This window comes from Gadus chalcogrammus, chromosome 3 (assembly GCF_026213295.1).
Source record: "Gadus chalcogrammus isolate NIFS_2021 chromosome 3, NIFS_Gcha_1.0, whole genome shotgun sequence".
Taxonomy (NCBI): domain Eukaryota; kingdom Metazoa; phylum Chordata; class Actinopteri; order Gadiformes; family Gadidae; genus Gadus; species Gadus chalcogrammus.
The window spans coordinates 20854861-20868106 of record NC_079414.1 but is presented as its reverse complement, the minus strand read 5'-3'; the positions used below and the strand labels follow the sequence as shown (position 1 = coordinate 20868106).

At 47.3% G+C, this 13246-nt stretch overlaps 2 protein-coding genes across 2 annotated transcripts in view; both read right to left on the bottom strand.

Moving 5' to 3' along the window:
* Positions 1-1666, bottom strand: part of LOC130380015 (lysyl oxidase homolog 4-like) — a 19862-nt gene extending 18196 nt beyond the window's left edge. Inside the window, exons 1-3 of the mRNA XM_056587198.1 lie at positions 1557-1666; positions 172-435; positions 1-35 (exon numbers count right to left, since the gene is read on the bottom strand). The exon at positions 1-35 is cut by the window's left edge and continues 543 nt beyond it. Coding sequence (XP_056443173.1) covers positions 1-35; positions 172-433 — 297 coding nt within the window. The 5' untranslated portion in view covers positions 434-435; positions 1557-1666. The remainder of the gene's footprint in view (positions 36-171; positions 436-1556) is intronic.
* A 2299-nt stretch (positions 1667-3965) lies between these two features.
* metrnlb (meteorin like, glial cell differentiation regulator b) lies at positions 3966-9256 on the bottom strand. Its single transcript, XM_056587193.1, has 5 exons — positions 8896-9256; positions 7973-8156; positions 7193-7418; positions 6080-6139; positions 3966-5902 (listed from the first exon to the last, which is right to left on the bottom strand). Exons 1-5 carry the CDS (start codon positions 8988-8990, stop codon positions 5511-5513), a joined length of 957 nt encoding a protein of 318 aa, XP_056443168.1. The 5' UTR covers positions 8991-9256; the 3' UTR covers positions 3966-5510.
* Positions 9257-13246: the final 3990 nt, after the last annotated feature.

Here is a 13246-nt window from a genome sequence, read left to right as displayed (position 1 = left end):
GCCCCGGCAGTGCACGTTGTCCAGCCAGATCAGACCTGACAGGTGGTGGTGGTGGTGGTGGGGGGGGGGGGGGGGGGGGGGGGGTTAGCGGTGTTGGGATCAATACCAATCATTCAATCAATCAGGTACATCGCAGACTAATCAAACAGTCAGACTGTAGGCCGTACACACCCTCGCCCTCGCCAAACTTGGCGCTGTGCGCCCAGGTGAAGCTGCGCTCGAAGCCCAGCTGGCGGCACAGCACGTTGGCCAGGTGGAGGTCCACCTCGTCGTCGCAGACCGTGCCCCACGCCCCGTTGTAGAAGACCTCCACACGGCCCTCGTTGGGCCCGCGGCGGTTCTGCCCGGCCAGGCGCACCCTGACGTCCTGGGCCGTCAGAGCGGAGAGCGAGAGCAGCAGCAGCAGGCCGCCACACAATAGGCGAGCCAACATCCCTGGATGGAGGAACGGGTGGTGGTGGTGGTGGTGGTGGTGTTGAGGGGGTGTTGAGGGGGTGTTGAGGGGGTAGGTGTGTGTGTGTGTGGGGGGGGGGGTAAGGTTAGTAATGTGTGTGACGTGGTGTTCAAAGCCAAGCAACTCGAGTACCCTTTAATTGCGTCGTTTTTAAAGGTCCTGATGTATGATCTTTCTGAACCAGGCAGATCAACATTAAATGTCGAAATAAAGTCTGATGCCTGATTTAAATGTAAGATTAGATGGGTTTACACCACTTAAAATAGAACATATATCTAATATATACTTTATGTATTTATATAAAAAGTATATAGGCTATATATAATTCCAAATGGCAATTATATATGGTTTGGTCGAACAAAAGGCTAATTGTTTGCAGTTGCCTCTGTTGAATACAAATATGAATATCATACGATAAAAAGCCTTTTTCTGGTGCTTCTCTGCACAGGGAATTCCTGTGCAACATAAGCAAGACCACAAATATCCAGAATCTCACATTCCTAGTCTGACAAGACACATAATTAAAAAAAAAAAATCCACATAACCCTAGAGAGACTTTTCACAGTTGAGTTGACGGATGTGTTTAAAGGACCATATGACAGAAATAGAAGGTAGGATGGCTATTAGCAAACCTTCTCCTCAAACCCTGGAAACATTGGCCTTTCCACAAACACTCAAGCCCCACAGCGTGTGTTAAGCAAACAGACACATAAGCAAATAAACACCACCATCAAATGTTTTCAGACACATTAATTCAGACATGGGCACTGCTGTTTTTAGCCTGACAAGTAACAGAAACAGCCTGAAGAACCACTGGAGGGGGGCACGAGAAGGCCATCTTATAGTAGATGTCCGACCTAAGGTTCAACGAAGGGTCAAGGCCTTGGGCTTCAGGGGAAACAGAAAATACAAACATGCATCTCAAACTACAAAGCCAAACAGAGGAAATCAAAATGAAGTAAAGTGTGTTTAGTGCAGATTCGGGCAGACAAGCTTGTGTATTCAGTGAGAGATGGTATTTTGAGTGAAAAATGAATTGAGGATGCCAAAGAGTAAAAAAAGGTTGAATAAGAAGATAGGAGCGGGCGAAAGATGAACATACCTGTTTACGTGTTGATCCGAGCCTATGCGTAGGAACTCCTCTTCACTGAGAGCAAAGACAGGAGAAAGCACTGGAGGCAAAGAAGGCAGAGAAGGTCAGTGCTGCTGTCTCTCTATTCTCTTCTTCTCCCTCCCTCTCTCTTTCTGTCACTCCCTCACATCTGCCAATTTCCCTGGCCCTCCCATTTCTTCATTTCAAGTCGCTATTTTAAATCTTTGTGGCTTTTGTAACTTTCTGCCATCGTCGGGGATATCTCAAAGTCAGACATCAGTTAAACACTTTTGGAAACAGAATCGAGAAAATAAAGTGAGAGACGATGAACAACCAGAAGGGCCTAGCAGTCAAGCACATATTGCGGTGGCTTGATTATAAAAACGTAATACATACCATGAGGTATCTGTATACATTGTCAATAATGGAATGAAATTAGTCCTGCATTCAGTATCTGGTCCATGCCAGTATAATAACATGTCGATTGCTACCTATCAACCCTAACATATCTGTCCTAACATCTCTCCTGCCATATCCATCCTACCATGTCTATCCTAACATTTCAACCGTTATATATGTGTCCTAACACATCTACCTTAACATATCTAACCTATTTGTCCCTACATATCAACCCCTACATATCTATCCTAAACATCTATCCTAACATATATATCTTAACATATCTATCCTATATCTAACCATATCTATCCTAACACATATATCCTACATAAATATCCTAACATAAATATCCTAAGATATGAACAGTGATATAAGTTATATAAACACAGTGGAAATAGCAGATTGTAAAGCTGACGTTTTTATTTTGTTTAAACTAGCATATTAAACATTTGAAAATGTTTACACAGCCACATATGTTCACAATATTGATGAGAAAAACTCATGAAATCAATACAGCTCACTTGATGTCGTCTTCGGGACTTTAACTAAAGCCGAAGTGTTGTCTCGGCTCGACAGAGCCCTCTGGTGGCGGTCTCTTTCTTTACACCAAACAGAAAGAGTCCAATGTCATGCCTTCATTTACAAATGAACCAGTTTAACTAACTGACATTTATTTTACTAGGAACACTTTACACACACACACACACACACACACACACACACACACACACACACACACACACACACACACACACACACACACACACACACACACACACACACACACACACACACACACACACACACACACACACACACACACACACACAGTTTCTTCCACTGGGAGGCGCTGTTGGCATTCAAATATTTACACCTTGATGCTTTGACCTTCTGATCAGAATCAACTTTATTGGTCTTAAAAATGGTAGGCCTATTTGTGGAAAAAAAGTGTGTATGAATATTCAATATTAGTCAACAGAGATATTGTCCATTTTGTGAGGACTGAAGATGATGAAGGCTGACCAATAAATTATTACAAAACATTGTCCTCAAAACCCTCTCTGCCTGTCCTGCCTAACAACTTCTGTCATCCATCTGCATGGAAGTGTGTGTGCCAAGACAATCCTAAGCCTACAGCTGACCACCCAGCTGTGCCTCTGGCATACTAAACACATGCACACACACACATCGTCTGCAAACCCACTCACCCACTCACCCACTGCGCACACACACACACACACACACACACACACACACACACACACACACACACACACACACACACACACACACACACACACACACACACACACACTTTCTTAAAACACACACATACACAGGCTGCAAACACCAACACACACATTCAGCGCACACATGCACACACAAACACAAATACACACACACAAACACACAAACACACACACACACACACACACACACACACACACACACACACACTGTGAACACACGCAAACGCACTGCACCCACACTGACACACTTCATACATGATAGATAGTCTGAAAGTTGGAGCCATGTGAATCATTTGTACAACCAAACACACACACACACACACATTCACACTGCGTGTCTTGCAGACTCTGGCACTGCAAGGTCAACATGAGGAGTATGTCCAGAATTAGCAGGGTCCGTCCATTGGAGTGGAATTGTCGGGCTGCCACGTCCACTGGCGTGCACGGCCAGGGCTGGTGGGGCTATAGCCAGGGCAGCTTAGGTTTCTGCTGTGTGGGCCGGTTGGATGCGGTCGGGCGGGCAGCTCGTGTGTTACGGGACCTTTTAGAGCGAGGTGCCAAGACCTAGACACGCACACACGGAATGATGTGCCAGTTCCAAGCACCTGCCGATGATATAAATTCTGACAGTTGGAGCCATGCAAAGCATTTGTGTAGCCAAGTTTTGACACACACACACACACACACACACACACACACACACACACACACACACACACACACACACACACACACACACACACACACACACACACACACACACACACACACACACACACACACACACACACCGATTTGCAAACGCAATTTGATGCTTTAATAAAGTGCATGTTGCAGGTAAAGTGTGCATGTGTGAGTGTGTGAGTGTGTGTGTGTGTGTGTGTGTGTGTGTGTGTGTGGAGACATTCCATCCATTCATGCTCTTCCTGAGGAAAGACGGAAGCATCGGACCCCCTGCGGGGAGCCTCAGAGAGGTGGTCCACACACTGCCGGAGGGAAAGCGCAGCACGTCTCTTCTGGACGTCCTGCCAACTGTCCGCTTGCTCGTAAGTCTATTTAAGGGGTACAGTCTGGTTTGGTGCCAGGCTGGTTTTTCTAACCCACTGATGTAGTGACCCCTAAAATGGGTCACAAATGTGCGCCTTTATATCGAGAGATTAATACAAGATCTAGGAAAGGTTTTTATTGTCTACAGCAAATGTATATGCATACATACACAATCACAATCTCTCTCTCTCTCTCTCAGACACAAACACACGCACACACACAAACCATAATCCACATGCACACATAAAACTCACAGAGCTGCATATTGTACACTTCTGTCAGAAGAAGGGACCGGTATAAAAAGCTTTTGTTCAAAGCATACCATTTCATGATCACATGAGCATGAGCTATTGAGGACAATATTTACAAGCTACGGTATTTACAGCATTAATTTAAGCGAATTGCTCACTCTGCCATTATTACTCTACTAATGTTTTGTAGTTCACATTTTAAACATAATTGTACTCGGAAAGAACTACACTAAAGTATTTTAGTGACATCCTAGACAGTATAATTCCTTTTATTATTTGTTGTCAAAAGGTTTTCAATCGAAGCCAATCACTGCCTGGAATTCACCATTAATGTCTTCTCCGTAATGCATTTGACGTGTAAGTGAACCCACTGTTTCAACTAGAATTCAAACACTGAGATTTAAAACCCAGTATTTTGGGCTGAGAGTTCTAGGAAGGGGGGGGGGGGTCATATCCAGGGCTACGTCCCACTGACACTTTGTGATACTTTTCAGTAGAGACGTCGTGTATGCCCCCACAGGTATACACCGGTACACACACCGTGGCGTTATAACGCCTGAGTATCTAGATGTACGATTCCGAGAAGCTTAAACCATTCATCGAAATCGAAGCCCTCCAAACAGCCACATACACACACACACACACACGCCGGAGCCCCCTCCCCTTCTCCTTTCATCGAAGAGTCTGTCCAAGGGAGCTTTGTCGCCATGCCAACAATCTGAGCAGGGCGGAACGTCCAGGAACTGGTTATCGGAGACCGGTAAAAACATCACATTTCTCTCCTGTCTTCTCGAAACGACGCTCTTGTCTTAGCGACGGTGACGAAATGGAATAGATGACTGTGTTGAAGATCATGTAACGTACGACCACGTTTACCACACAACCCATTTTTCCTGGTTTCCCTTTTTGGTCCCCCCCCCCCTTTAAAAATAAAAGTATTTCCTCCGTGTTGGCCTTTCCCATTGTTTTACTTCACAAGCGCAGGCAGACGCACGCTTGCGCTCTCTCTCTCTCTCTCAGGTCACGTCCACTTGACACGGGTTAATACGGGCTTCCTGCGCCGCTTGGTAGCGTGCCAGGAAGTCCTTGTAGCGCGGCGCGCAGCCCAGCCACGCTTCCCCAAAGTGAACGGAGCCGGTGAGCAGGTACTCGTCGTCCCCTCCAGGATACACCCCCCCCCCACCACCACCACCAGCTCCACCTCCAGCCCCACACTGCAGGGGCACGCTGAGCTGGCCGCGCCACAACCTCCCCCTGGCGCCACTCCGGGAGAACACGGCGCTCTTCTGGTGGAAGAGACGACTCAGGCTCACCGCGGCGGAGAGGTGGCCGTCGCCAGCGGCCCCCAACGACGAGGTGGGGGAGGGGGGGGGAGAGCTCACCACGCCTCGTATGACGCCCCTGCCCGCTGTGGAGGAGGGGGAAGGAAGAGGTTTAAAGACATCACTCCAAAATATAAAATAAGCTGATGGCAATAGGATTGTGTTCAGTGGTGAGCTGTGTGTGTGTGTGTGTGTGTGTGTGTGTGTGTGTGTGTGTGTGTGTGTGTGTGTGTGTGTGTGTGTGTGTGTGTTTCATTAATTACCAAAGTCACTGGTACACACAGCCATCAGGACTTCCTCATCTGAACATGGTGTACAGGAAGCTGTGCGGAAGGGGAATATTGTTTTATACCAATCACACCTTGAAAATCTGAAAATCAACCTTTGGCCCCGTCAGGTACAACAACTAACCCGCCGTTTTTTCTACCGCCAAAAACCCCATACCCCGAAATGCCGTCTGCTATATGGGTGGGCTACCCACAATGCATTGCGCCAGGCGGTCATGATTGACAGCTAAGAGCTGATTGCTTGACCCCTGGGTTCAACCTTAATGGGAGCCTGGGACTGGTGACTGACAGAGGTTGAGGGTGAGGGAGAGGGGAGGTGGAAAACAAGAGACGATGAGGTATAACAAATAAGCGGGAGAACACAGAAGGAACCAGACTCTGGTTCGTAGTGGGGCCTGCTTCTGCACTGTCTAACCCACGTGTTTATTTTAAACCAGACACTACTCGTGATCTGGAACACACAGCTTGTGCTGCGGCATCTTAATTAGCCCGGGAGCTAATTACTTCCTTTGTGTTGACCTCTGTCAGCGGCGCCGTCAGTCTGTCTGTCACTTTGCATTAGCTCCCACTACTGGTGAGACTACACGGAAACACCTGATTTAAACACATTAGCAACGTCCATGTTGAGTGTATGTCCCGGCATAGCGGTAAGGGGGTTCGTATCCCAGACGAAAGGTTGGGATACGAAGTCTACCCACAGGCATCCTCCAGCGAGATCCAAACACCCCTACTCACTCACGAATGATCACTAACGGAATTCACTGTAAAGGCTTAGTAACGGCTCCACGTCGACCCAACGCAAGGAGGTTTACGCACCCATCAGGCCCTTGCAGAGCCTCCTTACGTCAACCGCATGGGCCCGACGTTCGCTTCCCAAAAAATTGTAACCTTGCGTCGAGGCGACGCAGCAGCAAGGGCTGTGATTGGTCCGCTCACTTCAACCCGACGCAGAACCAAAACAGGATCCCGAATGCGTCTGTGCGTCTGCGTGGTCCTTGCGTTGCGTCGACGTGGGAACCATCACTGAGCCTTAAGTCTGTGAACCGCCTGGGTGGTAACCATGGCAGCCGGTCCCGTCACGCGTCTCACCTGTGCCAGAGTGTAGGTAGGGATACATGTTGGCCCCGGGCCCCTGGCTGGGCACCAGCTCGTACTGGAAGGCCGTGATCCTCCTGCTGATGTCCGTGTGGGCCACCGCCTCCACAAACAGCGTGCCCTGGGCCAGGCTGAAGCAGCGCACCGCCCCCAGGGCCTGCTCCCTCTCCCCCAGCAGGACGCTCAGGCCCCCCGCCTGCTCCAGGTACAGCTGGGCCCCCTGGTGGATGGGGACGGGTGTACAGGGACACTTTAGACACTGTTGTGGGTTTGTTGGAGCGTTCGGTTCTTCTCGTCCTGCTTTTGTCATGCTTCGTGTGGGATTAATAGAGCGCATCTCATCTTAAAGGGGTGATATTATGGCACCAGATGTGAGTTTGATTAGCCGTTACAAGGCGTTTGAAAATCCCTATGTCTTTGTGACATCGCAATTGGGAGTGTCCACCTATGTACGCAGCCTACCCAGTGGACTGTAGCAAATGTTGCTTATCTATCCATCTAGGAAAACAAAAGGCAGATTCTCCAATGGCTTGTAATGTCTCATGTAATGGCACACCTTGTGGCATAATATCACCCCTTTAAATTATATGTCATATTGATCAGATGAGCAAAAATAAAATTGCAAAAATATTATAAAAATAATAAAAAATATATGCATGGACTGAATGGTGGATGGGCGTGTTTCATTCTTGAGAATCGTTGTAGTTCACATTATGTTTCAATTGAGTAGGGAGCAGTAGTACAAAAGTGACCTAGAGCAGCTTTCTGGCTCACCTTGGAGTCCTCCCGTGGCTTGATGCAGGCGTGGAGGCCGGCGGCGCCCCCGGACGACGGCTCAGTGTTGGGCCGCAGGTTGACGATGATGGCCCCGGTAGGGTAGAGCCACGTCAGGGAGCCCTGGGCACAGCGCAGGTAGATCTGCTCCACGTCTCTCACGTGGGGCTCGTGACTCAGGCCACTACATGCGGGAAGAAGATTAATGAGTTGAAGAAATTTGTTTTTTTATTTTAGGAAATAGGCCCTATGTCAATGTCATCTGTTTGGGCTGTTTGCCAAACATAGATAGGCCTACTAAACAGAAAAATAGAAGCGTTTCATAAAGAAGATAAAACTGAAAGTCCTTTTTCTCAATGCTTTGACTCGTTTGTTCTCTTATCTTCGCCAGTCAATGGTAATTCAACACCAGTGGCTGATTAGATCGTTAGACGTGTGGGGGGCATAAAACTTAACAACCTCGAAGTGCGAAGAGCGAGCTTTTAGTTTTATAGCCGGCAGGAAAGAGACTGGCGCTGATCAAAGTCTGCCATTTGGTTTGAGTAGACACATAAGACATGAAACTGGCCCCTATAATCGTGCGTTTATAATGGCAGTTGAAATGATCAATTCCACAATTAAACAGTAGGTCTGTAAAAAGTTTTGGTTCAAAGAAATTTCTCCCTGTCACCAAAATCTTCATTAAAATGCATTAAACACAAAAAGAATAAGAATAGGATACATTAAATGAGACAAATAAAATGAAGCGTGAGTTTGTTCATTGAAATAGGCCTACGAGTAGGCCTATATAGGCTATAGAATAACCATGAAATTGGTAAAAATTTAATCTGGTTTACGTACATCCAAAACAGAAGCAAAGTCTAAATCCATTCATAATAATGTTACGATACACAATTCGACTGGTTCTTGGCTCATCACGTTACCTTCCTCGCCAGCTGCACTCGTCACTTGAATATTGTGCCGCAGCCCCGCAGAGGAGCGCGGCTGCGTTCCAATACGCGACCCAAAGCCACAACATGGTTCACCGCTTCAAGCAGGCTATATCCCAAGGATCAGGCAGTTTTCACTCCGACGACGAATCAATTACACCATAAGTCATTAGAATCGGTGCAAAATATTAGTTTGGACTAAGATATGCGGACTACGATCTTTGCACGATGTGTTTTGAGCGGCAGTGTTGAGCCATTGAGGAGATAAGTAGTTAAAATCAGGACTCCTGGAGCACGTCACTGCTCACCATTCAATCCGGCAGCCGCCCAGAGCGCGTGCCAGCAGCTGACTGCTCATAGCGCGCCCACTCCATACCACGCCCACGCATTTCCCCGACTGCGCTCATGTGCTGTGAGCCTCATGTAGGCCTCCCGTATATTCTTGGATTGGCAAACAAACGGGTTATATTATTTCATTGAAAATGAGTCATATGCATGCATGCATCAATGTGCAACGTTCAAAATTCACCTTTCAATGCCATGCACAATATTAATAGCTTTTGAGCCATTTCGTATGTTTTGGTGTACTTGATGTAGGACAGTGCCTACGATATCTGCATATTTTCTACCCCCACATGTGTATTACTGACTTTGTTTTCGGGCTGTACATTTTATATTCTTTATTTATGACTTTTTCTATTCCAAACAGAGCAAATGCTCTAAGTTCCCTCTGATTTTTATAAAATAAATAAAAAGGTCTCACACATACGTAGGCATGCGCCATTCAAACCCAGAATAAAGACGGACCAGACACAGGGAAAAGTCACACGTACGTCCCACCATTCGGTTCCCGGGTTGTTTTCCCGTGAGAAAACAGTCGGAGCGGTAGGTATGTTACTGACCTGTCACATTCCCACAACAAGCTTCAGCAATGTAACTTATTCGGAGAGCATACCAAGCCCCCCCCCCCCCATGCTCTCTCCCCATTGAATTCCCTATCACACGCACAAATAACACCAGCTCACCTAGAAGGGTGAGGAGGGGGTAAATCCTAAATATACGACATTTAGAGTAAATTATTTATGAATCGAAAATTTGAATATGTACAGAGATCCATTGTTTCCAACTAGACGTTCTGCCTAGTCCACTTTCTCTCATCAAGTCACCCCAGAAGAATCTCCTCATGGTGTTGACGTCATGTTCAGTTGTGTTTGACCCTTCGTGCTTCTCCACCCCCACCCCCCCCTCCCCCTCCACCTCCACGGTCACCTGGCTCTCTTCAAAAATGCTGACAGGAGGAACGTCTGTCATCAGTCCACGGCACACGCCGAACTGTAATGGAGGGGGGGCCAGAGGGGGCCCTCCCTCCCCCCCCAACATGAACTGATCCACACACACAGACTGGGCCGGAGCAGCAGGGGACGTGATAAAGAGGTGTTAAAACCAGGACCCCGAGGGACGGAGAAAGTCTCAGATGACGGAAAAAGCCTTGAGTGTCTGACCTCTGGCTCTCAAATACTCTTCTGCTATCAGTTCCATGCCAGGGAGTCTTGTGTGTGTGTAGGTGTGTCGGCTTCAGTCTGTGTGTGTGTGTCTGCTCCAGTGTGTGTGTGTGTGTGTGTGTGTGTAGGATTGTCTGCTCCAGTGTATGTGTGTGTGTGTGTGTGTGTAGGATTGTCTGCTCCAGTGTGTGTGTGTGTGTCTGTGTGTGTGTGGGTGTAGTTATGTCTGCTCCAGTGTGTGTGTGTGTGTGTGTGTGTGTTCCGGGCATCAGGGTGATGTTCCTTAGAGGAATGTGTTTGTGTTGGCGTGTGTTATCCGGGCTAATGGTCTCAGACAGACAGAGTGAGTGACGAATAAGCTAAGATAAAATACATCTCTGGTCATTCTCTGGAGCACACCAAGTCCTTACTAGTGGAGTTAAATCTCATGTACGGCCAATTTCTTCCTAATTGCGTTTATCAAAGGCAGTTTCATTCATGTCAGACGGCCCCCTTTCTGGGATACACGATTGTGAGAGGGTACAAATAGAAGTGCTGCAGTCCTTACAACCATATATAGAAGAAAAAAAAATCCCTGATATAAATGTGTAGGCCTATGTTCAAAAAACAGCTAAAATCCAGAAAAAACAAAAGAGTTCAAAGTTCCCTGGCCAGAGAGCTGTGTACGAGCCTTGTGTTTGGAGGGGTATCAGGAGAGAAGGGCGGGGGTCCGACTCCGGGGGCTGGCGAGTAGGTGCTAAGCAGATGTGATAGTTTTCTCAGCACTTGGGTTGGACCGCTGGGGTAGGTCTGTGTGTCTGCGTGTGTGTGTCTGCGTGTGTGTGTGTGTGTGTGTGTGTGTGTGTGTGTGTGTGTGTGTGTGTGTGTGGGGGGCAGTTGGGTGATCTATTGGCGTGAGGGATGACAAGCCCCTTCCCTCTCTTTCTTGGTATCTCCACTTCTTACACGGCTGTTTTAAATCGCTACTTATAGTGTAACAAACCTTTGACTTTTCAAAAACTGTCTTTGAAAGATCAAATATAGATATTTTGAGTAATGATTATTTATCGGTTTATAATGCAAGAAGATGGCACAGGGGTAGATCCGTCGGGCATAATCTGTCCCTCTGTGACCCCCGATGGAAACACACACGTCCGCTTCCCTGCTTTCCACCCAGCTGTTTCCCAACAAACTGCAGCGGTCAGGTTTACTGTAAGAAGGACCACTACCCTAACCCAAGAAACATAAGGAGGGAGATTTCTAAAGAAACTGTTTGTTTACCTTATGATAGCAAATCTCCTCTCCGTGTGGTCGATTAAGCCCCGGTTGTGTGTCTGTGTCGTGTTTACAGCTCCGGCACTGTGCTTTCCTTCAAGGGCTCATTGTTTTTGGGGTTCCATAACATGACTGGCAAAAGGAGTTGGAGCCGAGGTGGACCTTAGGGGACTGAAAGGAGGCCTGTGTTACACATGCATGGGGGCTACACATGTTGGCTGAATGCTGCAGGGTTTCTTTTTTGCGAAATCATGAAACCTTCAACTCACAGATGAATAGAATTAATTTCCCCTCCTTCTAATTAAAACATTGAAAGTACAGTTCGTCCCACATTTATTTATTACAGGTAAACTGCAAATTCAAAAGGGATTTCAGGGGACAATAAGCAAATCCAACAAGATTGTATTTATTTGACGGTTAGTATTGTAAAGGGCAGCCGTGCAAACTCCTGATTGATCCAGTAAAAGGCCTCCCCTTTGAACCTCTGTGTTTTTATATTTATGAGTCAGCACAACACCGAGGTTTAACAAACGATGGGAAATCACCCAGCATCAACCCAAAACGACGTGGGAATGTTATTTTCTCAATGGTCCTGGCCTCTTGGTGACCATGGGAAGTGTAATTTGCAACCAGCGTTCCCAATGTTTGGTAAAGGTTTGCTTCTCTGTCACCAACGATAATTACTTTCAGTCCATCATATTCAGTTATTGTTCTATAAAACCATTAAAACCGTTCAGATTTCATTTTAGACAAATGCTAAAAAGTGCAAGACATTAACATTTGTTAAAAAAAACTCACAAAAAAAACATGAAATCGGATGGGGTGAAATAATGGCACACAGCGTTTTCGGTCACTTAATCGGCATTATGTGTGTTCACCTTGACCCCACCAACACAAGTTACCTTGAGTCCACCTCAGCCCAGCAGCCGGCATGTTAAAAACTCCATCTTGCTGATGTCCTTCACCTCAAGGTTGTCCAGTCCACCTCTGCACTCTCTCTCTCTCTCTGTGCCTGTGCCTGTGCCTGTGCCTGTGCCTGTGCGCGCGTGTGTGTGTGTGTGTGTGTGTGTGTGTGTGTGTGTGTGTGTGTGTGTGTGAAGAATGAAAAGGGATTGTGTAGGGCAAGTAATGCCCAAGTTTCTCCCCCTTCTATGTCTTCCAGGGCTACAGTACTGAGCTGCTGTCTATGCCAGGGCTACAGTACTGCACTGTGGTCTCTGCCAGGGCTACAGTACTGCACTGTGGTCTCTGCCAGGGCTACAGTACTGCACTGTGGTCTCTGCCAGGGCTACAGTACTGCACTGTGGTCTCTGCCTGGGCTACAGTACTGCACTGTGGTCTCTGCCAGGGCTACAGTACTGCACTGTGGTCTCTGCCAGGGCTACAGTACTGCACTGTGGTCTCTGCCAGGGCTACAGTAGTGCACTGTGGTCTCTGCCAGGGCTACAGTACTGAGCTGCTGTCTCTGCCAGGGCTACAGTACTGCACTGTGGTCTCTGCCAGGGCTACAGTACTGCACTGTGGTCTCTGCCTGGGCTACAGTACTGAACTGCTGTCTCTGCCAGGGCTACAGTACTGCACTGTGGTCT